Source organism: Ixodes scapularis, unplaced genomic scaffold, assembly GCF_016920785.2.
Source record: "Ixodes scapularis isolate PalLabHiFi unplaced genomic scaffold, ASM1692078v2 PGA_scaffold3__209_contigs__length_174095766, whole genome shotgun sequence".
Classification (NCBI taxonomy): domain Eukaryota; kingdom Metazoa; phylum Arthropoda; class Arachnida; order Ixodida; family Ixodidae; genus Ixodes; species Ixodes scapularis.
The window spans coordinates 45,635,121-45,662,915 of record NW_024609868.1 but is presented as its reverse complement, the minus strand read 5'-3'; the positions used below and the strand labels follow the sequence as shown (position 1 = coordinate 45,662,915).

The 27,795-nt window shown below is 42.8% G+C and overlaps 1 protein-coding gene across 1 annotated transcript in view; it reads right to left on the bottom strand.

Moving 5' to 3' along the window:
- Positions 1-27,795, bottom strand: part of LOC8051066 (cadherin-87A) — a 60,979-nt gene that overhangs the window by 14,019 nt on the left and 19,165 nt on the right. The window contains exons 16-32 of the mRNA XM_029967816.4: positions 23,952-24,097; positions 23,735-23,807; positions 23,577-23,649; positions 23,272-23,450; positions 23,040-23,166; positions 15,345-15,493; positions 14,847-14,979; positions 13,715-13,930; positions 12,955-13,112; positions 12,331-12,480; positions 11,456-11,578; positions 10,261-10,447; positions 9,200-9,420; positions 8,061-8,258; positions 5,393-5,506; positions 5,181-5,301; positions 1,654-1,793 (exon numbers count right to left, since the gene is read on the bottom strand). Coding sequence (XP_029823676.4) covers positions 1,654-1,793; positions 5,181-5,301; positions 5,393-5,506; positions 8,061-8,258; positions 9,200-9,420; positions 10,261-10,447; positions 11,456-11,578; positions 12,331-12,480; positions 12,955-13,112; positions 13,715-13,930; positions 14,847-14,979; positions 15,345-15,493; positions 23,040-23,166; positions 23,272-23,450; positions 23,577-23,649; positions 23,735-23,807; positions 23,952-24,097 — 2,508 coding nt within the window. The remainder of the gene's footprint in view (positions 1-1,653; positions 1,794-5,180; positions 5,302-5,392; positions 5,507-8,060; positions 8,259-9,199; positions 9,421-10,260; positions 10,448-11,455; positions 11,579-12,330; positions 12,481-12,954; positions 13,113-13,714; positions 13,931-14,846; positions 14,980-15,344; positions 15,494-23,039; positions 23,167-23,271; positions 23,451-23,576; positions 23,650-23,734; positions 23,808-23,951; positions 24,098-27,795) is intronic.

Here is a 27,795-nt window from a genome sequence, read left to right as displayed (position 1 = left end):
ATTCCCAGTGTCAGCAGTTTGCATTCTATATTGTGTAATATTATTTCTTTCTGTGATATCAGAGCGCTTTCCGTGGATTTTCCCTTGCGAAATCCGAACTGGGAGTCAGTTAGCACTGAGGTCTTCGTAAAAAAATTGTCTAAACGATATAATATAATTTTTTCCAGCCCTTTAGAAAATATTGGAAGAACAGAGATGGGTCTATAATTTGTAACTAAATTTTTGTCTCCACCTTTATGCAAAACTGAAACTTTTGCGAGTTTCATGTTATTCGGAAATTGACCACTCGACAATGCTAAGTTAAATATATATACCAAGAGTGGGGCCACCACATCGATTACGAATTTAACGGGCTTTATTTGTATATCGTCTATGTCATGGCTTTTACTGTTATTCAATCCCATAAATACACGGATCACTTCCAATTCGTCTGTAGGTTGTAGGAAAATTGTGTCTGTTACACGGTGCGAGATAAACGAGGAAGCATGCTCATTGTGCGCGCTAGAAGGCAAGTTAGTAAAATGTCTGTTAAAGAGCTCAGATAGTTGTACTCCTGACACGCTCTCACCAGAAAGTGAAAGTTCATCTATTGAATTCTTCTGCTTGCTGCGTTTAAGCACTTCATTTATCGACTGCCAAACAATCGCAGGACGCTTCTTGTGGGCGTCATGAAAAAGACGTTTGTGATATTCTGTTTTTGATTTTTTAAGTGCAGATGTCAGTTGATTGCGATACCTCTTAAAAACTGCATGGTCACCGTCATCCTTTGAACAGAGGTACTCCTGATATAAGCGATTCTTTTTTCTTATCATTGTTAGAATAGGTGGCGTGACCCATGGTTTTCTTATTCGTTTTTTAGCAGTAACCGTCTTATATGGAAACGATGCGATGTATAGCGTCTTAAAAATATTTATGAAATCATCATATGCTTCGTTCACGCATTGCTTTGAAAAGACAGAAGTCCAGTCTGTTTGCATGACTGTGCTTCGAAAGGACCGCAGTTGGCAGTCGGTTATCGCTTGGAAAGTTACGAGTCTACCGACGCTCCGTGATAAATCACGGGTTTGAAAACAAAAAAATATTGGTAAATGATCGCTTATATCACTACTAATAGTACCTGCACTGCGAACTATAGTATTTATATTGGTAATAAAAACGTCGATACAACTTGCCGTAGAATGAGTAATTCTGGTGGGGGACACAATCACATTGCAAAAACCACTACTACTGAGTGTACTACTCAGTCGTGAAGAAAGAGAAGAGTTTTCCGAACTATTTACATTTAAGTCACCGCCCAGAACAAGTGAGTAGTTATTCAAGGATATGAAATCAAGATACCTCTCAAGAAAAGACAAAAAGTTATTAAAGCTACCAGCTGGCGGTCGATACATAACAGAAAGCAGCTGACGTCCGTGCTTCACAGCTACGATTTCATAGTCGTCTGTAATTTCGGTAAAGGCATCGAGTATTTCGCATCTAATATCCTGTCTAACATAGATACAAACACCTCCCCCTCGTTTTCCGCTTCGATTCAAAAAGAAGTGATTGTAACCCGGCACGATAAAAACATCGTCATCTGTTGCGTACCATGTGAATGATTTAAAAGGGTGCATATTTAAGGCGGTGACTATGTAGCTGTTTGATGTTACTTACCGTGTATACTAGATAATCTGGGTTGCTGGACGCCTTCACAACAAGCTCATACATGTCCTTGATTTCTCGGTCAAATGAAGCGTTTGAATAAATTATTCCTTGCAGTTTGTCAATCGTAAACTCTCTGTTCCAGTTCCCATCTTATAAAAAAATGGAGAAGCAAGCAGTTAGTTTTTCATTAACTCTAGTAAAGGAGATTGATATGGTTACGGTTGAAAATATAAATGGGCGTTTTCATTTCAATTCAGGCACGATTTCAGGGTCCAAACGTTAATTTTTAACAAAAAAGCAAATGTTCTGAAAGCATTCTTCAAATGAAAAAGAGCGGAAACGGTAGCTTATCAGATTTTTCTTTCGAGTTATTGACCACTGAAGAGGCCGAGGCGATTACCGACCCCACCGGTTGGGGATTGCATGTTTGACTGTCACAATTTTCTCAGTTTTCAAAATACAACACTAAGATTGTTTGTGACAGTCTCAAAGTAGATTTCAGTAGGTTTAATGACTTATTTATATTTTAGAATATATTTTTGATACAATATACATTCAATATATGTTTAAAATAAAATATGTTACATACATTTGAATGAACGAATGATTCAAAAATCCAGCAAAATCGGGGCCGATTTTCTTTTAAAAGTCAGTTTTCTATTTGCTTCGAATTTTATTGGTAGCAACCTCTGGTTTGTCAGCAAGTATAAACAGAAACATTGAAGCTTGAATCTTGTGAGTCGTTCATCGTGACTGCGAACTCGCATGAATGCTATTTGGTCAATATCGTGGTGTGGTATAGCTGCTTTTCTAATACAGGACTTCAATTAACGCGTAACCTTAAACATAAGGGAACTTGTGCGCAATTTGGAGTAAAAGGCATTTTACTCCGTAACGAAGCTTGACGTATTACAACCCACATCTGACAAGGTTCAAGCTTTGATTGGGTTTATATAAACAAAATACTATATATTATATTGTTTTCTGATAAACCACTATTATACCTTGCTACTAAAAATAAAGGCAAATAAAAAATGAGGGTTTGGAGAAAATCGATTTCGAATTTGATACATTTTCGAAACACTCGTACTCAAATGTACGAAGACAATTTACTTCGTTCATATAATATCCGATTTTCACTTCCTGAGAATAGCTAGATTTGAGCTTTCTGGTGATGTCGATGTCATTTAAATATTTTAAATAAGTCACATAAAAGCTTGCCAAACTTTGCTGAGAATCATCAAAGGGACCTCGAATTTTTTTTATTTATTCCAAAATATATGATTTTTGCTAGACACTCTTTAAGCCCAATGAAGTATACTTCGAGAGTGTCAGAAGCGAGTCTTAGTGCTTCATTTTGAAAAATGAGAAAATAGCGAGCGATTAAACGTGCAATCACCAACCGGTGAGAAAATATGTTTTATGCCTTCGCCACTTCAATGATCTCGAAACCAAAAACCCTCCAAGCTTGCCGTTTGTTCTATTCTTCATTTCAAAAATGCTCCAAAAACATATATCTTTTGGTCAACATAAAAAATTTGACCCTAAAAGCCGTGCCTGAATTGAGATAAAAACACTCAAATATACACGGTGTCGTGGTTTCAATTCAAACAGATAAGACGCACAAAAAAGGTGAAAGACGAGTGCCGTTTTCACCATGTATTTATTAGGCTCAGCGTACATTAGATGAGGGGATACTCGTTATGGTAAGTTGGCTACTTAACTAAAGTCCGTTAAGTGACTTTTTTATTATTGGTTTTAGGGGGCATGGTGCAGTTGCATTATTGAGGGCAGTTACTATTAGAGGCCAGACCAATTAAAATAATTTGCAAAATGGTATTGGATTTTTAGATGCTAATAAATAAACTTTCACATTTTTTACCCGATTTAACAATTGCGAGGAAAAAGCGCGCCGCAAGCTCTGCAGTGCCCACAATGGCGCTTAGAAGAGTGACATAGTCGTTTCAATCATAACCTCACTATCTCGGTAGCATGTTCTTGGTAGGTACGCAAGCGACACAAGTGACGATGTGATTAAAACTATTACGTCACTCTTTTAATCGTAATTGTGGGCAGGGCTTGGTGCGCGCTTCTTGCACGCAATCTTTAAATCGGGCATATAAAGCGTGAAAAAAAAACTCTACATTTTTTTTAATTCTTTCAGCTGATCAGGTATCTAACTGTAATTGCCATAAATACTTCAATAGCAACATGCCCCCTAAAACCAACCATTAAAACATTAATGAACAAATAAGAGTTACTCTATTTATCACGCCGATTATCCTCTCATCTAATGTCCACCGAGCCTGATAAATGCATGGCGAAGACGGCACTCGTCTAACTTTCACCCACCCTTAAAAAAATCTGTTCGAATTAAAATTAAACACCCTGTATATTTGTCTTTTATCATATACGTTTATTTGACTAAACGGTTATAGAATGTGTTATGCCCAACAAGTCATACATTGCATCTATACAGGGATGGGCAGTATTTGAAATACAAGTATTTGGAATACGTATTTCAAATACTTTGTGTATTTTTAATTTTTATTTAATTACGAATTGGGTAATCTATTTGACGTGTGTATTTAAATACTAAGACGTGGGTATTTCAAATACAATTGTAATTAAATACAATTTTGTGGGCGAAAATACTTCCCTCAAATTTATTGTCACTGTCCAGAGCAGGAAAAAAACTAGGTTCTGCACCGAATGCAGTGTCTCTCAATCAAGCACAAGCGTTTAGTGACTCTGTGATTACGGTGCTAGTCCAGGGCAAGAATAGTGACGAAATCGACGTTCAAAGGCAGACTGGCTAAATAAGTGCCTGTGACAACTTGTGATTTTCATCCATACTTTTGCCTGGAACATTCTAAATGTGCGGGTCGTCCAGATTTCCGTAACTGGTGCGAGTTGCAACAATAAAGAATTCTCTAGCTAGTGCTGCGCGTCTTGGTCGGCTCGGTTCTCTGTTGGTCTACACCAAAATGTAATCGAAAAAAATGCTGCTTGAAGCTTTGTACTTGTTTCACCTATTACGTCCAAGCTGATTACATTTTTTTTGTGATTATATTTCTATTACGTTACTAGAGCCTCGCACACTAACTCTCGAGTGTGCGATGCAAAATTGAAATGAGATACCCAGAATCCCGTTGCACGTGCCCTGAAGTCGCTGACGCAAATTTTGAGGAATGTATTTGGAAAAGTATTTGGAGGAGACCAAATACGTTTGGTTGTATTTGTATCTTGTAGTTAAATGCTTTTTTGGAAATGTAATTATATTTGTATTTAAACATATTTTTGACGAAGTATCTTGTATTTGTATTTCGATACATATTTGCATGTATTTTGCCCATCCCTGCATCCATATATAGCAAACATGTTAAATGTCACGTCATGATTAAAGCTAATGTACATATTATTTGTGGTCAGTGTGCTTTTCAGTTCCGTAGGCATTTTTCAGAGATATATTCGTTTATAGGGAAGTGAAGACTGATGGTAATAATCAAAGTGCCCGTGAAGGAAATGATGCTCACCTATAATGTAGTAATAGACCATTGCATTTTCATTTACATCCCGATCAATTGCCTGAACACGACCGACATGGAAACCTGGGTTTAGGTTTTCTTTGATGTGAAACATGTACGGGCTGCTTTCCTGGAACAAATAAAAGATAAATTGAGTTAAAGCTTTCTACGTACAGAAGTGGGATGTGTAGGCAAAGTAACTATCGTGTTATTTATTATACCTTAGTTCGAGGGAACAGAGGCGCATTGTCGTCAATGTCCTTTAGAACTACAGTAAGAAATCGTAGCGTCTCGAACGGTGCAGGATTTCCATGGTCACGTGCCACTAGAACTAGCTGAAATGGGAATAGAAACAAGATCTTCAAGTTAATTATGATTGACAGAAACTGCAATTGCGAGTTAACAAATTGAATTAAAAAAACAGCGCTTTATAATAAAAATTTTTTATATGTCAATGATAGACATTAAAAAGAGGTCATGCGACTATGGTTATCACGACGATTTTAACCCGAGACCTGCGGCAAGAGTAAAAATGTGTTCAGCGGTAGAAAAAGAAACAGGGGCAGACACGTTCCTAACTCAGCTAATGATTTTGTTTAATCACTCTACTTGTATACCGATTTAGCAAGCCACAAAACTGCAAAACATCTGGGGCGTAGTAGATGTGTATATAAGGAGGGTGGGTAAATAAATTTATTAGCTGAGTTACAGACGTGTCTGCCCCCGTTTTTTTTTCAACCCCTGAACAGAGTTTTTCCTCCTTTTGCTCCAGTCTCGGGTTAAAGTCACCATGATAAATTTCCATCAGCTCGCTTGCGTACTGACCGTATTGACTACAAATAATTTGTTTAGTCATAAGTAGCCTCGCTAAGTTTAATCTAGGCATGCGGAAGTTAGTATAACTGCACGAACGTACTTCATAAGGTCAAACAGTGAAGCCTTTTGATGGCATAGTCTTGCCCCAGATTAGCTCAGAAAATGGAAAGGTAAATTCTGAAGCACACAACATCTACCTATATAAAAATAAATAGATAACTAAAAAAAAAAAAAAAAAAGAAGCATGCTGCTGTTGGTTTTCGCCGATCAAATTTATAAATTTTACACAGATTCGGAAGTTTATGGAAAACCAAGGAGAGCTTGCGTTCGCGCGGACGGTGCTCGGCATTTTGCGACGTACTTTGAAAACCGAATCCGTTGATTACCGTGTATAGTTTAAAATGGCGGAATGAACATTTGGGCCTCCCGACTTCTAATTTTCGTTTCACTATAAGTCAGAGCGCAGCCGAGGTGTACGGGTCGCAAGGGCCAATCATGCAGCGCCAAAAGCGCAACGTCAACGCGTTGGTTGTCTTTCTGTGCGTGCTCATTGGCCAGCTCGCGCAACCGAGCGCAGTGAGTTGGCCGTGACTTCGCGTTCTTCATCTTTCTGTGTGCGTTTGAGTGTCTTTATGGGCTACCGGTGATTCTACGATCACTGTGCAGTTAAAGAAGCGCAGGAGTCGCTAATGTTCACTCTTGTTTTTCGATTTCTTTTTCGACGTTCTTAACGGCTAATTTCGTAATCTCATTGGCTGCGTAGAAGTCTGGCGTTATGACTGCGACATACAGGATAAAGGAAAAATATATAATGAACAAATTTAGTAAAACCATAAAAGTATGTGACTTATGAATTGATCAAAGACAAATCACTCAGATCGACATAACGTGCGATTAGAACGTAGCATCAGCAATGTCTCTGATTCCTCGCAACTATTTTAGTTTACGTTTCAGTGATTAGCGCTAGTTTTCGCGCTAATGACTGGTTTTCGCAAAAAAAGTTATGTTTTGTACATAGTTTATACGTTGCACAAAGTAGTCCTTATACACCTTTCCATAAAAACATATGAGGGCGCCTTCATCGCTGTGTTTGTGTATAATGCGCGCGCACTTTCTGGCTTGCCGCAACTGTTAGCGAGCGCTGGTTTGATTGTGATTTAGCACGTGTGGACTATGACTTTCGTAAACAGTGGAAATGTGCATAAACCTTTTCAAAAAAGGGCTCCTGGTCGGTTACATTTTTAATGTTCGTGCGCATGGCGCGTGATTTGCTCGCTTTCTGAAGCGAAGAACGTGCGCGTTGCTCGGCTGAGGACTTGTAAATATTGGAATGGCGTATATGCCCACTCAAGCCACAGACAGCAACAACCGACAGCGACCAACCTCGAACAGCACAGCATGTACGCGGGGCTATCCTTGGCAGGCTTGCGGTTACTCGATCGTGCAACGAGAGATTGCAAGCCTGCCAAAGATACCTTCGTCTGCATACTGCACGTGCTGCTTAAAGTTGGTCGCTGTCGGCTGTTGCTGTCTGTCGCTCACGTGAGACTATGGCATTGCAAGATTTAGATTTGAGACAAAACAACAACAATACTGTCCGCTTTTTAAACGCGTACGTTTTGATAAAATAAGAACACGTACAGGTATCTCACTTTACAACATAAAGGGGACTTCAATAGTGCTTCGCTTAGAGCCTCTTTTGCTTTACTACGATTCTTGGAGAGAAAACAAATGCAAAACTCGAAGCACGCATACAAAAAAAAAATATATAATATATAAAATGTCGTCATAGAAAAACTGCAAGGGCAGGGCTTCCAGACTCGAAAAAACAGGCCCAGGGATACTGGGTTCGATCCCCACCCCAGCCCGTTTCGATCGGCACGAGTGCCTGCATGCGATCGCGTATCACTACTGCCCGATGCAGGTAAAAAAGACCCAGACACTGGCTGAAATAGCGGAATCACCGGACGAAGGCTGACTCTTTCCGCTGCTACCGAAAATACAGACAACACAGTTTTATGCAAAGTTAAGATCAAGAGGTGCTCGTATCGGATGTTTCTAACGGTCACATACCTCATAGCGTGGTCTCAGTTCCCTGTCGAGGATCACTTTGGTCCTGATTTCCCCCGTCATTGGGTCGATGGAGAACTGGTCCGTGTCTCCGACGTTTCTGTCCCCGACTTTGAAGTAGTACGACACCAGGCCATTGTCACCGTGGTCCTTGTCCACGGCTTCCACCGTCATTATTACGTCATCCGACTGCGTCTGGTTCTGTAAGATCACAGTCGTTCGAACATGAAGATGAAAATCATAGAGTATCATGTAATGATACTCTATGATGCAGTACACATAATCTTATTCAAAGCTTGTAAAAAGTAATTCAAAGTGTCTGGTTATATTTATGGATTCACGGGATGGCTGATACACGCTAAAATAGTGATTAAACTTGGGAAAACACTTTTACTTAGGGGAAGAGATGTTAGAGAAAATCTGGTAGCTCGGTGAACCCTTACGGGTAGATTAACGTAGAAGTTTGGGCTAGTTGGCAAGTAGACATGATAAAAACAAAACAGCGCAAAGACAAGGACGAAGTAGAAAAAACCTTGTCTTTGCGCTGTTTTGTTCCTATTATGTCTCCTTACGGGTATTTTGAAGATCCCCCACATCTCCGAGACACCGTAGCTACACCATAGGCATGTACTCGAAATAGCGTAGTACATGATGAGAAAATAAGCGCGATGTTAAAACAAAACAAAGCAAAACATCTTCACTGATCAAATAGACCGTAACTGCAGCGAAATATTTTCTCCTCGGTCAGAGACTACTTGCTGGCCTAACCATGCAGGTGTACTGTAAAACTACTAGGAGCAGTGTTTCGTGCTGCGATCCCGATCTTGATTGAAAGAGACGATGAATTGGCGCATAGGTTCTCTCAAAAATTAATTGCGTGTGGAAGCATATATACAGTGATATTTTACAACTCAAACTTGTTTTCCAAGATGTTATATGGTTGCTGTCGGCTTAAGGAACGCAGGGCACGCCGAGCACCGTGAACCTCATTATCACTCCGCACTGCGCGGCCAATGAGAATGCTGGATTAGCCGATAAGAAAGCAGGAGAACCAATTACGAAGCCTCGAACGCAATAAGTAACACTTTGCGTTTCTCAAGTTACCAGTGATTATGGTACAGATCTTAACTACACGAACTGACCTCAGGAATTTCGACAGTAGCGTTTGGAAGTGATGGCGTAACAAAGTGCGGCTTGTCTAAGTTGATCTCAATCAACTTGATGAGAACGACGCAGCTGTCTGTGTTGGGACCTGTTCCGTTCCCGTCTCTTGCTTCGAGACCAATGCGGTATTCCTTGCGATAGCTTTCCAACTTTTTCACGGGGTACACTATGCCGGTCTTCGGATTGACCGCGAGCACACCTGAAAAAAAAAATTTTTTTTGTGACACGTGAGTTTGGAGACGATCCTTGTCATTGCGCGTTCCAAAAAATGCAAAAGCATTCCCACACGCAGATTATTCCTACAAGCAGCGCGCCCTGCTGTCCTCCGCAGAGGCCGACTGGGGCGCCTGGCTGGACGAAGGCTTCTCTGTGGGGTGGCGTTCCTTGGAACTATGACGCGTCGCAGCCAATGGGAATTTAGGTGCCGTTTCGCTCAGCCAATGGGAAAATTGGAAAATGGGAATTTAGGTCCCGTTTTTCGCGGTTACCGACGCCGCCCGCTTCGCTCCATGGGATAGTTAATGCTTTCGAATTAACAATTTATACCTAAATCTCATTAAAAAAAAACTTTTAGATTTGAGGAAAAGTAAAAAAAAGGACGTTTCGCGCCTGTCAATATACCAGTGTACATTTGTTTAACAGTCAACTCCTTACTGAGCTACATGTAATATAATATAATATCTATAATCATTATCGTAATATTTTGATGTTGAAAACTACTCTTCATTATTACATACACTACATACACATATCTTTAAGAGTAAATTAGAAATAACGTTATTTCTCGATGCACACCGTTCATACGGATTATAAAGTGCCCAGTTAACCCCAACTTAAAACATAAATAATCTGCAGATTATTTGACGTTAGATTTTGAGTAAAACCTGCGGTTGTTTTCAGAAACAACCGGAGATTGTATATACGTATATTTCACGGCAAGAGTTCTTCGTATTATTTCTGATTTCTCTGAAATCCATTAGCTACCCTATAGCTACATAAATATGGCTTTTCTATTGTGAACAAAACGCCTTTCACTCACCATTTTCATTTCCAGCAACGATAGAGTATCGAATTTCGGCGTTAATTCCTTCATCAGCATCTGTGGCGAAAACCTGAACGATGCTCTGTGCAGATTCCAACGGACTGTTAGCCACAAATGACGCCTCGTAGGTTTTCTTTGAGAACACTGGCGGGCTATCATTGTCGTCGAGCAGAGTCAAATAAACCTGGAAAAGAAGTCCTTAAGAGCTGCCCATCTCGCAAATTACATATATTGTGACTGCAAAATTATTCTAAATTATGCAGTAAATTTAACGGAAACGCAGCTAGGCCAAACTATTTCTGCAAATCTGCACATCGCACGAAAAACAGTTGATGACGTACTGGTCACAGCCAGAGGACGTACCTAGAGATAGACTTGGTGTTGAGGATAAGTATTTGAGTAACTAATCTTTTTTCTTAGTAAAGACGACGCTTCAATCAGAAACTTGCTACGGACTACCGATAACTGCTAAATACGTAACGCAAAAAAATGCTGCTTTTTAACACATAAAAATAAAATATAATTAATACCTATTCCCTGGTAGTGGTAGTATAAGACAAAGGTTTTGAAAACGTGTTGGAATGGCTGCATCTTTACGACAGCAGTCAATAGGACACCAAAATCGCTTTCAAGGAGCGCACGCATGCTTCAATAAAGCTTTTCAAAGGTGACTAATTTAGCGGCTTTTAAATTATACTCCATAAGTTTGCAATTAAAACTATGCATTTATTTTTGCTAATTAAAGGAAGTTAATTGTACAAAAATACTTATCTTCTTTGTTTTTCCATGCGCTTTCCGCCTCCAAATAAGCTTGGCACTGAACAACACGTCATCTATTTTTTTCTTTTTGTATATGATGCGTTATAGTTTACGGAAGAATATTGTGGCCTGCGTTTAGCGAAAATTTCTGTTTTTCTGATTTGATGAGGCTCAGTTTTACTAGTAAAAACAGGAGAGGTTAATGCTTTATTTTTATATGTGTTTTAATCACAAAACATAATTTCAAATATTCCAAGAGAAGGGACAATGCATACTTAATTTTAGAGTGCTACACTCTAAAATTAAATATAGCAAGCACAATAAGTGTGTACATGTGCAATGGCGACCAAAATGAAGTCTAGTTTCTGCTAGCGAATAGTAAGATATCTAAATCATGGTGTTTTTTCACAGTACTAATTATATGCTTTCTTACCGGAACAGAGACTGAACGTCGGGTGCTTTTGTCGTGACCCATGTCAGAAGCCACTACTTGGAGAGTAATAGCTGTGGTGACCTCTCTATCAAGATTCGCCATTCCTGCCACCCTAATTTCACCCTGAAAAAAAAAAAAAGAAAAAAGATATACACAAATTTTAATAACTGTTGTTTATTAATATTGCCCAAACTTGGTGTTACTACAGTACACACTAATGCTAATTATTATTAATATTGTTTTTTTTAATTTTGTCTCATCAAGGTTGTGTTGCTGTGTCAGTCTTTAGTTAAGCATTTGCCTTGTTTTGTTGGCCTTCCTTAGCTAATATCTATTCATGTTAAATCAGGGATAAGGAACAGGGCATGCTCCTCGCTACGAGAAGATGGACACGTATACGACAATCATTATTTAAAGGAAAAACAAACAATCTTCTGTTCTGCTGTTTGTAGCAGTAATTGGTGCTAAATTGCGAAAGGTAGGTAACATATTCGCGTGCTTGCCCGGACGCAAAAAGTAGCAGTTTAGCGAGAGCGCTCGCCTGCTGGGGTATCTAACAACGTGCAAGTGCATGCTTATAATAACTCAACCCAAGGTAAACGAAATTAAATAGACAATTAAAATGACGTGTTCCTAATATTCAAACCTTTTTAGTGTAGGATAAGAGGGGCACCGCAATACGTAATATACAACCATGTTTTGATAACCTGCATGTGGAAGTTTATTATAAAGAACACATTAAAAGAATGGACATTTAGAACAAACAAATTTTGTACAACGTTTTTTTTAGTAAAATAGTATCAATACACTTGGTTCTCTGGTTGATACGACACCTATGCCGAAATAACTACCCTTAGCTTAGAAAAACCACATACCTTGTCATTTATGTTGAAGTCTGTATTTTTTTCACCGATTAGTGAGTAAAAGACGAAACCAAACTCGCCAGCATCAATATCATTTGCCTCCACCTTAGTGACAAACGTGCCTTGTGGTGCGTTTTCTTGAACTGAAGCGTGGTAAGCTCTCTGCAAAAGATAATTTGAATATGCGACTGTTTCTTGGATTTTTGGCATGTTATGTGGGAACATTGTTTTACACATGTAATTAGTAATTAACCTGTCCTATATCTTGAAATTATAATTACATCTCGTGCACTACAGACAAAACCGTGCTTTTTGATAAAAATAAATGATGCCCAAGCAGAGTTGAAGCAAAACATAATATTCATTTAAAAATACAATAAAAATACGAGTGAACTATAGAATTCCAATACAAATGCCAAATAACTAAAGATAATACCTTTAAAAATTATTTTATTTTATGACACCCCGGTTGATAGCTAAATTTTTACGGCAACAAAAAAACAAAAACAAAAACAAAAAAAAAACACGTTGATTTCGCTTGTGAATAAAAAAGTTCAGAGGCTAGGCAAGCGAACGGTTTGCAAACTTATGTATAACAGAGCTGCTCGTGCAGATTGGTAAAAAATGCCTCTCTACCTGCGAAAATATAGGGTCGTTGTCATTGATGTTGACAACGTTCGCTGTGACCAACGCTGCTGCTGACAACTGTGGAATTCCAGTGTCTCGGACGACGACAGCAAACCTCAGTTCTTGGACTTGCTCATAGTCTACCCTATCTTTGATTGTCACCACACCTGAACAGAGAAGCACGCATAAACTATACATATGTGAAATCATAGGAGCAATGTCGTAGATCGCCGATTGTGTGTTTGAAACGTAGTAAGTCAATAGCTTTCATTTAAAAATTGGCTGCGTCTCTGGCACCTCGCAAGGGTATTCCAAATGCGTAACATTTAGGAGGCCTCTTCGCGCTCATGCTTTAGTGGGCGCACTAAGGAAGCCGCTGAAAGGCATATTCTAGGGGTTTTGTAGATGTATAAAGCAGTCAGGTGACACCTGGCGCCACAGTGCCACGTGACGCAATTTCACGATGTTACGTGGTGTCATGGTGTCACGTGCCGTGACGTCACGGTGTCTGATGTCACGGCGTTGTTATGATGTCACCTGATACCACAGTGTGACGTGACGTCATAGCATCAGATGACGTCTCCTAGGACTTATAAATGTTACGCACTTAGGGTAGCTTTGGGTTGACATCCCACTGGAACGTGACATTGCGACGTTATCGAGGCCAAATCCGCGGACACAAAAACCTCAATAACCAGTCCTATAAATATGATGCGTATTAAACAGAACAAAAAAAAAAAAAAAAAAGGGGGGGGGGTGCAATTCTTACCCGAGAGCTTGTCGATAGAAAAGTAACGATTCTCAGGTTCGATGGAGTAACTGGCAATATTAGAATCTGGGTCGGTTGCCACGAAGGAGGCAACCACGCTCCCGATGGGTTGTTCCTCCATGACGCTGATCGACAGTTCCGGGTGGTCAGGGCTCCAGGGGGGCGGAAAAGATGGCGGGAAGTCGTTCAGGTCCACGATGGTCACCACCAAAGTGCCTGCACATAACACACGTGGGATAGGTCGATCAATAAATTCTAAGCTCACGAAAGTTCTACAGCGCCTTAATTAGAGCCACCCCTTGAGGTGGAGGTCATCATTATTAGCTTTCAAATTTATCCAGATTAACAGGTTTGTGAATGCTGGTCTTATAGTCTTTTATTTGCATATATTAAGGTTCGTCATTTGCCGCTGTTCACACGTTAATCTGCATTTGTACATCTTTCCCAACAAACGCCCCATAGCAGAGGTCATCAATATAGAGCTTGGGGCAGGGCGAAGAGGAAATCCGAATGAAGGGGAAGCAGAGTGAAGGTGTGGTTCCACTCTGACACTTACCGCCGAATTCAGAAACCTCACTCAAACTACACTCAAACTGAAGGGCCCCTCCACTTCCTCGAGGAAGGCGCGAGGGCCGGCGCTCGCCAATCGCGAGGACGGATCCGCCGTCGCGATTGGCCAGCGCCGGCCAATCGCGCTTTCCTCGAGGAAGTGGAGGGGCCCTTCAGTTTGAGTGTAGTTTGAGTGAGGTTTCTGAATTCGGTGGTTACCCTTGTTAGCAAGTGTCATGCACCACCACCAGATGGAGCGCGCGAGAGCTCTCTTTTTTGTGTGCTGTGTTTTCTTCTTTCTCCTCGTTCGAAGTTAGTCCTCATAAAAACAGCGATGTGACGCTATGGAGGCTACGTCTCGTTCCTCCTCGCCAGACATTTCGTTTATTCCCATTGCGCGCCGCGACCCTGCATATACTTAATAACCAACAACCCTTTCATTCTCGGTAATTGCACGAGCGCAATTTCGCCATGTATTACGACACGGTATAACTTGCTTTAACTGAATTTTAATTTGGGTGCATCGCAACAGTGTGAGTGAATAAGTAATCCATCGTAGCAAGCGCGAAGGAAAGTGACTCACCGAAGCCGGTTTGCGCTGGAATGGCGCTCACGTCCGTTACGACAGTAGTGAGCATGACCACGGCAGCGGCGTCTCGGTTTAGACGGGAGGCCACTCTTACTTCTCCCGTGTCTGCGTCTACGTCAAAGAAACCCTTCAAAAGGAAAAAGAAAGGAGAAAAAAGGTTGGGCACTTGACATAAGGCCCCTGAATAAGTAAGGTAGCGACATTTCCCTTCTCCTCGACGCGCACATTTTTTTTTTATTTATGTATTTTCTTTTTTGCAGTCGGTATCACCATAATGGTCCAGCCAAGGAAAGATACTAAGACCCGTGACGGTGTGCTTCTGGTATCTCTTGATTGGGGCCATCGGCTCGTAGCCTTCAATGATGTCCCTACTTTTCCTTATAGATGGGTATTAACATATACGGATTGTAGTTCATTCCAATATAGATTGATTCAATCATTTTTTTCACGAACAGCTCTAAAATTTTTGAAATTGTTAGCGATGAGGCCAACCTTGTAAGCTTGCATGGACCCATTGACATTTCTCCCATCTTTGGCAATGGCTGTGATGGGCTCTGCGATCCCATACTTGAGGAACTCCCTTGAGCTTGCATCAGGATCTTTAGCCATCAGTACATAGAAGCCATGTCCAATCTGAGCACCTGCAAGAAGACCACGGCTTATCTACAAGCAGAGGTCGTTGGCAGGGCGCCTCAAACAAAGGCTGCCATTTTTTTAATTTGCGTCTGGACATTCCAGAATAGGAAGTCTAGTTAAAATTGAGAACATAATAAAGGCTCGATTAAAACATGACAATTTTCAATTCCCGGGGGTTTCAATTCTATCGACTATTAAAAGTATATTAGATATGCTGCTATATATTTTCTAAAGATACCTGAAACATAAAAAAAAACTTGCTATTTTAACGAAAAAAATGCAATGTAGGTAACATTCACTGTGCTTTTCTGTGCTACGACTTTAATACAAAAACCAAGAAGAGTTATCCACATGAGTTCCAAGCCAATTCACTTTGTTACATTTTCTTCCACAAAAATTTTAAACAATCACGAAAAAAGAAACCATAGGCAAAATGTTGCCCAGTGCTAGCACAGAATGTGATGCAGCGTCGAGCTCGATGCGATAGCAGCGCAACCGTTTTTGGCGCCGCGTTAACTCTGAGAACGAGAAACACAGGGACGGAAGGATCAGGGTACCTACATGTCTGTTTGTCTAAGGATGAATGCATCATTTGTTGCACTGAGTGCGCCAGCGTGTGACACGCTGGCGCACTCAGTGCGTGACTTTTGTGATGGAATGGCGTCTAACCATTAGCAAAGGTTACGCTCTCGAGCGGGGTCAAACCAGTTGGCGCGCATTTCGAAAAACATAAAAAAAAAAAAAGCTTTCAGTTTTTCCATTCTGGTGAAGAAGGAAGACTAGTGGAGCTGTACAATGGAAAGTAATGGCCGGCCGCAAGTCAGCAAGCCAGAGTGGAAAGGCTGACGCCATCTATGAGCGACGGCGGCAACCAGATACGTGGCTTGCCGCCGTCGCTCATAGATGGCGGTAGGTGTCCAGAGTTCGGTGTCATCATCTCTTTTCGGGGGACACGGTTCTGGGGAAACTAGCCCTTAGCAGCTTTGTTGTAACGATCGGGTAGAAAAATGGCTGAGATACGTAACCACTGAAGCAAAAACGCGTGTTTGTATGAAGGGACTCTAAGAGAGATGAAAAGGCAGCGTCGCGCTGCGGCTTCTCCTAAACAGTCCTATCAAAAAAAAAAAAAAAAAAAGAAAAGAAAACGCATTAAAGCGCAAAAAAAGGACGCGTGCGCTTCGCAGGAAGCTAGGCCGTAGCCAGCTTGTTTAGCGCGTTCACCCTCAGCCTTCAGCGGGAAGTCGCTGGCCTCCGCAGTGCTTTGGTGGCGCGTGGCTGGGCGTTCACACCAACGAGGTAGAGGGGCTTAGAGCGATAAACCGGGGTTCCGGTCTGCACTGGAAAGTGACCCCCATAAGGAGGCTGCCATTGTACGCAAATTTGACCACACGTCACATGACCAAACCAAATACGTGACGTCACAGGAAAGATGGCAGCGCCCATGCAGCGGCTGGCCGCAGCTGGGCCGGAGCTTGTCGGATGCTTTGTTGGTTGCCGTTCGTCTCGGCGAGTTGATTTCAGACGCGGAAGCCGTCATATGAGGCCGGTCGAAAGCGAGTTCAGAGTTCAGCGTGGTGTTTGACGTAGGTATAACGTGAAAATACAGAGAAACGGTGTGCATTTCGCTGGTGATTGACCGGGATATTGCCACGGAAGAGACAATCTGACCTACGTTGCTCGGACCTCGGATTGATTCGGATACCGCTAGGATAAAATTTAAGGCGACGTTTCTGTGCTCTCGTTGACCATCGGAATCTTCGAGGTTTGCAGTGAAGCGTGTGCAATATATTTGGATACACAGTTTAGCGACGGAAATTGCGTGAGTCGTGCTTGGCGGTGTGCAATCGTGGTGCAGCTTCGATCAAATGACCGAGGGCTCACTTCGGTTGTGCGGCGCACCGGAAGGCTGCCTTGAAGCTGGTAGTTCCCGTGCCGTGCTGAATGATGCTGTGCTGCTTACAAATTGTTCCGGCGTAGAAGTGCACTTTCCAGGAGCACAGGTGTGCGGCGCACCGAAGAGCTGCCTTCAAGCTGGTAGTTCCTGTGCCATGCTTTAAATGATGCTGTGCTGCTTCCGAAATTGTTCCGGCGTAGACGTGCACTTTCACGGAGCACAGATGTTGCAGTTGGCATTGATCCCGCTGGTCTGTCGCACGTTTCGTCAACACAAACGTTTCATCCACACTCGTTACGCGAATTGCAAGCTGCCCGGACATTTCATCAAGCGTGTTACGTACCCAGCTCACGCCGCTTTGTGGCAACAGTCTGCAGTGGCTCATTACCAGAAAGGTCCCACATCCATTTCAGTTCAGTTCGTCCACGGCAGTCGCCAAACCCCGAAGGAGAGGATTTATTCGGACAGAGTGCCACTAAAGCAATGCAGCTTCTTCAGTGGTCAGGATAGATTCTCTTCTGCTAGTTTTTGTTATACTGTCACGGATCCTTGTTCCAGTCCTATCTTCTATCAATATTCACTATTCTGGGACACTGCAGGTCATGCTCAGCTGTAATCGTGTGTTCAGGTGGAGGTGCTGGGCACTTTACCCGTAGCCCTTCACTCTGTGTGAACCCGGCGGCTCTTCAGCCGAGTTACCCGATAATGGGACACGGCTGGCGGACTATTCTGCGTCTTATACCCCTGTCGAGCCGTAGGCAAAGTCCTGACCCGAGCCTGGCAGAACAACCGCAAGACGACCGAATACCACAATGAGTAATTTCGAAAATACACCACGAAGCACCTGAAATCCGAGCCAGTTGCTGCTACCAGGAAAAACCACCGGAATTCGGTCTCCTGTCAGAAAATCCGAAGCTGACTAAGCCAACAATGACAAACCTGTAGCAGGAAACCGTGTCCCCTCCCACCATTGTTTGCATGCCCGTCGCAAATCACACTCCGACGCTTTTTCACGCAAGCTGTATGAAGACGTCAAGGACTGGATTGAACAATATGACAGTGTCGCCCGCCACATTGGGTGGACAGACAACCAGCTCCTGCAGAACCTATACTTCTCGTGGAGGAAACTGCCGGCGCTGGTCTGAGAACCATGGATCCTCCTTAACGTCATGGGAAGTTTGCAAGATCGAGCTGAAGCGCACATTCGTCAGCCAACATCAAGGAGAGAGAGCCGTATTCTTGATTCTGTCCAGGACACGGCCCCAAAGAGAGCGCCACCGCACTCGTGGAGGATGTTTTGCGCTTGATCGAGCGCCCACGCCCACGCCGACCTTGATGCTTCAGAAGACAAGAACCTAAGATTCCATGCCCCTCACGTGAGGGACAACACCTTCGGCAGCCTTGTCCGCAACCCCCAACAATAGTCGAAGTGTTCATATCACCAAGGCTTCCAACATGGAATGTGCACTGCATGCCCGAGCCTGCCACTGTGAATAACTTCCCGGCGTCTCGACACTCGAGTTGTCCAGCTACTACTTCGACGCCAGCCTCCCAGGCATCCACGACATCATCCACGACGTTGTCTGGGAGGAGATCAGGAAGCTACTTCCTGCCATCAGTCGCCCGGCTTTTATTTTGATTGCCGAGAGTGTTTCGGAACAAGTTTGACAGGTATTTCAACCGAGACTTCTGCGAGCGAAGCGGCATCTGACAAACCAAGGGCAACTTACGCCACAATGGCACGACGACCGCCACCGGCTGCCCCTTAGTATTCAATGCCAATTCAGTGAGACACTCTAATGCCGAAGCATTCCCGACATCGTGTGTAGGTCTGTGCTCAACAATGTACACCGAAGAAAACTTAGGTGATGCGAATGTGCGACCGAAAACCACTTTGCTACCACTGCATGAAGCCGACCATGTCTACCAATGCAGCCCGTACCAATGAATTGGTCTGCGAGGGTTCGTGCCAAATGACCCTCGATCACGTCTCGAGGAGCGACCACGGGAGATTAAGGATTACCTTCGGCGACCTTTGTCCCTGATGCCGAAGGTGCTGAATCGAAGATTCTGAATCCCTGATTACCCCGAAGCTCCTCATGTCCATCACCTCAACAAGAGGTAAGCACGACAAAGCAGGTGAGCGGCGATGCTGTGACAGTGGATTTGGTGTCGGTTGTCGTCCAAGGACAATACCTAAAAATTTGCTGACACCAATTTTCTGTGTCCACTCCACGAAGCACACAATTTCCAACTTTGAGGGAGAATGCCCCTGAGTGACTTGAAGGAATAGAATGGTTGGTTGCTCTCAAAAGTGAACTGCAAGCATCACCAGACTTGGATAGCAAACAAAAATTGTTGCCAGCTATCAAGTCAACTGTACAGCAAAAGGCGCAGCCACGTAAGCAATACATGCCCGAGCTTGCTGCATTGATGCCGAAAACTACCAGGAAAATTTTCGGATTAGAAGCCAGCCCTGCAGCTTCAGTGCATCAGACGTCAGTGGCCGCACATGACGTCTGATTACAAGACTGAACACCGACGTGCCAGGAGCGTCATCCGACAACAAGGTCCACAGGTACTACGACTAAATGGCTGACACGAGACTGTCGCAGAAAGAACTCGTTATGGAACCATTTCCTAAGAATCAATAATTATGTAATCAAGTGGAAATAAACATATTTGATACACTAACTAGATAAACATATTTCCGCTTGCCTTCATGCCTTGAGAGTCTACACACCGAGAATTGTGTCCACTGCACGCTCTGGACCTTGCGAGGACACTCTCATCTCTGACCCTTCAATATTAATTAAGGGGTCATACCAAACTGGCAGACTTCTTGCAAGGGGCTGCACTAGTTCAACCTTTCCTGAACATCTGGTGCATCCGAAAACCAACTCCAGTGATGTGAAAATGTTATTTATTAATTTATTCCTTCCAGGGGCCTTCGTAGACATTGCAGAGAGGATACTTAAAACTACACACATGATAATAGCATTAAAGCACACTGCTGTAACTTGTTAATTGGAAAAACAAACACACCTCTGAGCATATAGTTTAATAGTATGTGTTGATGCATTGTTATATAGCATGACACTTCCTATATGTATGACACAATAGACCCTTTGCAGAACCTTATCAAGCAACACAACTGTCACCATTTTTTTCGGCGTAAGGCACACGAATGGGCCCCAGTTCACGTCGAACGCTAATGCAGCATTCGAGTCCAATAGGTGCTGAGCCGAATTCACAGGGATGGCGGACATAACATTCTTAGTGAAAAGACGGTGAGAGTGCAGGCGAGCTGGTGGTAGCTAATCATGTCGTATTACACCTGAGACTGCGGTGGAAGAATCGGAAGAACTTTCAGTAGAAGGAACAGACACAGAGAACGTCTCAAAATTTCCTCCACTGCAGTCTCAGGTGTAATACGACATGATAACATTCTTGTCGAACAAATGCCCAAAGTCTGAAAGCCCAGGGTAATTACAGTAGTAGCTACTGTAATTTGTTTCATCAGAATTTGGCAGACGGCAAAGGCTACGGTCTCGGTGAGTCAATACACACATTGGAGAGAGGCACATGACAACATATCACCAGAGTGCTCGTCTGCACAGATTTGTCACACACCTTCACTCCGTCTCTCTGATTGGCTCGAGGGGGCTGTGGCGGTTGGCCTTTTCTAAGTTACGGTGATGCGAAGTATAGACAGCCCACACTTTTAAAAAGAGTCTATTGAAGAGACCGAAAGGAATGGTAGTCAACATTTTTCAACAAGACTGCTCTCCAGGCAAGGGATGAACACAAATGTGAATCATCTTATGCAGGTAATTAGAACAATTAAATAATTGACCGACTAATACAATGCACTCTTGATGGAAAAGAGTATAGCTGCAATAAATCCTACAAAACTGAAAAAATGCGCAGTTAATCTATGCATGCACCAAAACACTTGTTCTTATAGCAAGCCGAATAGCTTTGAAGCAGGTGCCTGCAACGATTTATTCTTCCCCGTACTCAATAAAACGCCATCCTCGTAGCTGAAAATAAGGGTGCACTTCGCACTCACACACACAAAAAAAAAAAATAAAAGGAAGAAAAGCGATCGAATGTAGAATCGTGGATTAGCACAAAAGAATCGCAGGAGCTTCCTCGCTAAAAGTTGCTATGGTTGTTCGGTGACGGAGGGCTGAAACAACTTCCCTTAGGCCCTAACGCGACGTATACATTTCGCGTAGATTCTCAGATATTTCAACGTTCAAACAAAGCTAAGAGAATGCGAAAATTTCATGTTAAAAGCACTCAAAGTTCTATCGATCCTCGAACACATCCCGGAATCCGAGCACCGGTACGGCGGTACGGCTGATGCTGTCTCACAGGTGTTAATGTCCAGATGATCCAGAGCGATCTTGCGCAAAAACGGTACAAAGTTTCATTCCTTCATATTTTCACATTATACCTGCGTCAGCGAGCACGAAAAAGCACGAAATCGTCGGAAAGCAGCTGCACATCACGGCTGCCGCGCACCGAACAAACTCGCATCCGCCAGCTCTGGGCGCTGCCATCTTACCTGTGACGTCACGGCTCTCGGGAGGTTACGTGACGAGTGGTCACATTTGCGTAAAATATGGCGGCAACCGGGGGGGTGCCACTTCCGAACTTCCGGTTTATCACTCTAAGCCCCTCTACCTCGTTGGTTCACACTTGTGTTAGCAAGGGCAGAAAGCTCGCGCTTGAGGTCTTCTAGTCAGTAGAGCGCGAGCGCGAGCGCGCTCGCGTTTCTTTGATTTTCCCGGAAATCACTTTTTGATTGTGGGACTATTTTTATTCTAAGTACCGCGATTTTGTTACTTTTTCAGGCGCTCAACGACATCGTATCTCGGGCTCGATGGCGTCGGGAACAGGAGTTGATATAACTATGCTAACTCAAGGGACGCAGAGATTGTGCACGGATGCAAACGACATATGTTAGTCGGCTAGTCGAACAATTGTTCTCAAAGACAATGTGGCAATAGTGTTCTAAACGTTTTGAGCTACTTAGCCCGTACCAGGAGCCGAACTTTACATGACGTTTAGTCAAACTAAAAACACACGAAGTATTTTTTTTTGTCGCTAACGACGCTAACATTGCTGTCACCAAGGGACAGATGAGTTTTACATTCCTGCTTTGAGTCTGGGAACAAGATGGCATAGCGAACTCAGTTGCCAGGAGCTCGTGAAATAACCGATTGAACAAAAACCTAAATGTTATGCCTATTATTAAAACGATCGTACAAATTTGATATCATACAGTTTTAGGCCAAGTGCACTGTATCGAAGCTGCTACATTCAAATTCCCATTCCTCAAATCACGAGAACCCTTGGCACTCCCTATTATACAAACATTTTAACAAAAACTTCCCTGTTTTTTTTCTTTGTGCGGTTTCGTTTGTAGTTCGAATATAACGATATTATAGCTAGATATAAAACAAATTAATCTGATAAAACTGCTGATCGGACTTGAATTATGCGTGTTGTCTGCCTGCTCAAATGACAGTCAGAAAAACAACATCTTTTTATGTGTATGCGAACCAGTATGGGAATCACTGGACAAATTCGTTTTATAGAAAGGGCCCTTCTATACAGAACGAGATAAAAAAAAAATTAAGTCAAACCTTCAGAAACTTGCGTCCTCTGGGTGGTGGGTTGAAAGTACGGCATCTTGTCGTTGCTGTTTAGAATATTAACACTAAGAGTCGTGGTCCCTGTCTTCTCCGGAACTCCACCGTCCACAGCAATGACCTGTTTGAGTCACAGTTGTGAAAAAAAAAAAAAATACTATTAAGCACTTCTAAAGATGCACATGCAAAAAAATTTGTGGTAAAACGATCAGAAGGTCATATTTACCTCCATAACATAGTAACTCCGTCTGTCATAGTCCAGTTTGCTTGTTGGGGAGAGAGAGACGACACCAGTGCTGCCATCGATCACAAAATCATCAAAAGCTCCTTTCTGAATTCGGTACGTCACCACAGCATTTGCACCAGTGTCGGCGTCGTGAGCCGATACTTGTTCAACCAAAGTTCCTGGAAACAGACAAGACATTGGGATGTGCTTTTTTTTTTTTCTCGATTGAAATACTGCACTCACATAAATAAAAGCCAACTCTGTTAAAAAAAAAAGGAGCAATTTAGTTATGAAATATTGCATACCTGGAGGGGATGCTTCCGGAACCGAAGAAAAATATCCCTTCTTTTGAAAGATTGGACTGTTGTTGTTCGCATCCTAATCATTGAAGGCAGAAACAAACAAACAATAAAAAACAATAGTAAATAAATAAAAAAAATATTTATAAACGAGAAAATCTTACTCTGACGGTAATTTGGACCACAGCTGTGTCGATACCCGACCCACTGTCGGAGGCTTGAACAGAGAGGGTGATTCTGTATAAAACAGAAAAAAGATGGCTTTACTACTAAAATTACTCGAGAAGCAGTAAGGTGATGTTTTAGTAAATGTACTAAAATTTCTGTTACGATAACTGTTCTAACAGATTCACAAAAATAATCTACAGCTGGCCAACTTACAGATCCGTTCTCAGGAGAGACACATCCAGTCCTTGCCGGCTTGTCACAGTGATGTCGCCCGTTTGGGAGTTGATTGTGAATAAATTGTAACTATTTCCGGAGACAATACTGTATTTCACGGTGGATGTCACATCCGGATCTCTGGCCTATGAAACACAAAGAACAAAATAAAAGGATAAGATGGCAAAAAAACACACACACAAAAAAAATAATATCCGTCGTATTTTTCTACGGGTTCTATGATCGCTGAACCATTCATGTGTACAGAATAGGCCCAGTGACAGGCTTGGGACGCTGTTGGGTTAATCCTATCAGCTCTAATAGCAACGGCTGCGTCCAGACGTAAAGGCTCGTTCACACAACCGAGTAAGACCGAGAGAGGCCAGACCGGTTTTTAAGCCTCTTGCGATGTCTTCGGACCGAATGCGCTGCAGCGGAGCTGGTCCTAAGACGTCGCAAGAGGCTTAAAAACCGGTCTGGTCTCTCTCGATGTTACTTGGTTGCATATGTGTGAACGGCGCTTAAGGCGAAACGAAGTGCACTCTAAAAAATCTGTGCGTCTACTTTCACGCACAATACCCCGAGAGGCAATCAGTTCAGACCAAAAAACGCAGTCTGAGTTGTGACATTAAACAATGCAAGCGTTACGCTTTGCAGTCCGAGTTGTGACAACTCAGACTGCGTTTTTTTTTTTTTTGTCTAAACATATGTTTTGGCCTCGTCATTCGCTGAGCTGCCTCCGTAAGTTGCTGTGATTTGCTCTCCGAGGGCTGTGCGTGAAAGTAGACGCACAGAATTTTTTTAGAGTGTGGGCGGAGCGCAAAGGTCGTCTGCTACTTTCTGCGGGGGGGGGGGGGGGGGGGGGGGGTTGTGGTGACGTCAGAACGACGCCGAGCTCTGATTGGCTATGATTGAAGGATAGTGAGTAGACCTCCAGGCAGCTTGCTTTGAGGTCTACCCACTATCCTTCAATCAGAGCCAATCAGAGCTCAGAGTCTTTCTGACGTCATCACGGCCCCTCCGAAAAGAAGCGGACGAACTTGCGGCTCTGCATAGGCGAAGTTTTCCGAATATATAGGTGCTTCAAGTCACCAGGCTCGACTGAAAATGGACCGTAAAAATCGACGCCTGCACGTAGCCATATAAACTTTTCGTCAAAGGTGTATTTCACAAGTCGGTTTTTCTTGTAAAATTACAAAGCGTAGTTCTCTTTTAGTAAAACATAGGGCCAAGAAACTTGCCAGGGTCTACGGCGGGCGGTGACCCAGACGAACAAGTCCAGCAGCGGGGTGTGTTTGGCGTTCGTATTAATAGATGCCGTCGGGAGCAGCGTCTGAATGTGCAGCCGACCAGCGAAAGATAGCAGACACGCAGGCGAAATCCGTTGGCAGCAAAAGCGCCGTCGTTATGCAGACGCGTTTTTTGACTTTAAGTTTTGCTTTTATTGTTCGCATTTATTTTTTAACCGAAGGTACATATTAAAATTATTATATTCATTTTGATAAACCACGGTGGTCGCGAGCCGTCGCGATAAGGAGTTGGCGCTATCTATCAATATGAACGCCAAACCCACCCCGCTACTGGACCCCCGTCGTCTGCGTTGCTGCCCGCCGTAGACCCTGGCAAGTTTCTTGGCCTTAGTTTTTCAAGAAAGAGAGCTACGCTTTGTAATTTTACAAGAAAAAACCGACCAGTGAATTACACCTTTGACGAAAAGTTCAGATTGCTACGTGCAGGCGTCGATTTTTACGGTGTATTTTAGATCGAGCCTGGTGACTTGAACCACCCTACATATATAGTCACAGACAGCTCATGAAACGCGGGCCGAGCCGAGCCCCGAGCATCTCATTATAAAACCGCAGCCAATGAAATTGCAGCATTCGCCGGTAAGAATGCCGATGAACGAATCACGATGCAAGAAGAGTGTGATTATCATAATAGGCCACGCCCCCCGTTTCTTACGCTCACAGTGACCCTGGGACAGTGGCGTACCAACTTGTTTTTGAGTGGGGGGGCAAACCCGACCCCCTCCCCCCCCCCCCCCCCCCCTTAATCGAAAATTCGGCGCAACTTTTGTCGAAGTTTTCTAAAGATGTGGCAATGATTCGGCAAAATTACAACGTTACCAGACTTAACATTGATATTTTGTTTTTTCTCACGAAAAAAATTTTGCTTCTTCTTCTTAAAATAAATACAACTTGTAGTGCCTATTGAAACAGTTATGATTAAATAAGGTGATATTCTACAAGATAATTGTATCGATGTCGCTTTTGTGTGTTTACTGGCAATTTTAGTGTTTGCTTGCAGAAAGTGGCGTGACAACGAGGTTGGGTAGTAGCCGGAGCAGTCACGAATCACACTACGAGAGTTTTGATTTTGAGGCTTCATCAGCGCACGCCTGCAAGTGTGTTTACATTGTTAAAATAAAGACAATCACTGCGTTCTTACTTTCTCTGGGAGGCACCGTTTCGTGCGCGAAAACGGATGCAACGGTTGTTTAGCCTTCACCAGAAGAGATAACAATACTGTAAATATGCATGTTTTTCGATTTGAGTCACTTGACGTCAGCTTTGCATGAAAGTGCGCGTTCCATATTCGCAACGTGCCGTTTTTAACCTTTAAAATTCCGGTTTCTGGTGTTCGGACACACACGGACGTTTAGGAAGAGGGGGAGAGTTAGGAAGTGCTTGGACTTCGTCCCCAATCTCCCTGAAGAGCTTTACGAGCGCATGCATCCTATTAACGTTAACTCCGCTGGTATTAAAACATTGATTGATAAACTAAAACTTACTTCGTCCGCTGGAACCGATAACATCAACCCTAAAATTTAAAAGAAACACCCGTGTTATTTCTAGTGAGTATTTGAAACTCATCTTCATTCAGTCCTCATCTCAAAGCTGCCTTCCATCTGACCAAAAGGTGGGAAGGGTAATTCCCAGTCTTTAAACAGGGCAGCCGCTCTTCCGCATCTAATTATCGCCCTAATTCATTGACTTCAATTTCTTGCAAACTACTTGAGCATATCCTCTACTCCAATATCATGAGGCACCTATCATCCCATTTCTTTTCTTTAAACAGCAGCACGGTTTTCAAAAGGTACTTTCCTGCGAAACGCAACTCTGCGACTTCATCCATGACTTGCACACTAACCTTGAATGTCACGTCCAAACTGACGCAGTTTTTTTTTTTTTTTTTTCCAAAGCGTTCGGCCGTGTCCTCCATCAACGCCTTCTTTCTAAGCTATCATCTTTTTGCCTCGACCAATAACCGTTTGCCTGGATTCGTGACTTTCTTTTTTCCCGTGTACAGGTCACGTCCATGATGATCATGAATCTTCCTTAATAAATGTATCTCCTGGTGTTCCCCTGGGGTTCGTACTTGGGCCCTTACTCTTTTTAATATTTATTAATGACATTCCCATTGGGATTTCTTCAAAAAAACGCTTTTTCGCCGACGATTGCGTCATCCATAACAAAGTAACTTGTGTGCAAAATAATAACCAGCTTCAGGAAGATCTAGATAAAATTAACAATTGGTGCAAAGAGTGGATTATGTCACCAAACAAGTATAAACGCAAACTAATCCACTTCACCAAGAAAAAAACACTCGGTCATTTAATTACTTCATGGACTCCGATCTGATTGAGACCGCTACTGTGTATAAATACCTTGGTGTAAGACTAACATCTGACCTTCCCTGGAATAACCACATTGAAGTCATTACCGCCGATTCATCTGGAACTCTTGGACTAAGCAGACGTAACTTAAAAAATCGCTCCACCCTTTGTCCCTAAGCTAACCTTTAACACGTACGTCAGACCAAAAATAGAATATGCTTCAACCAT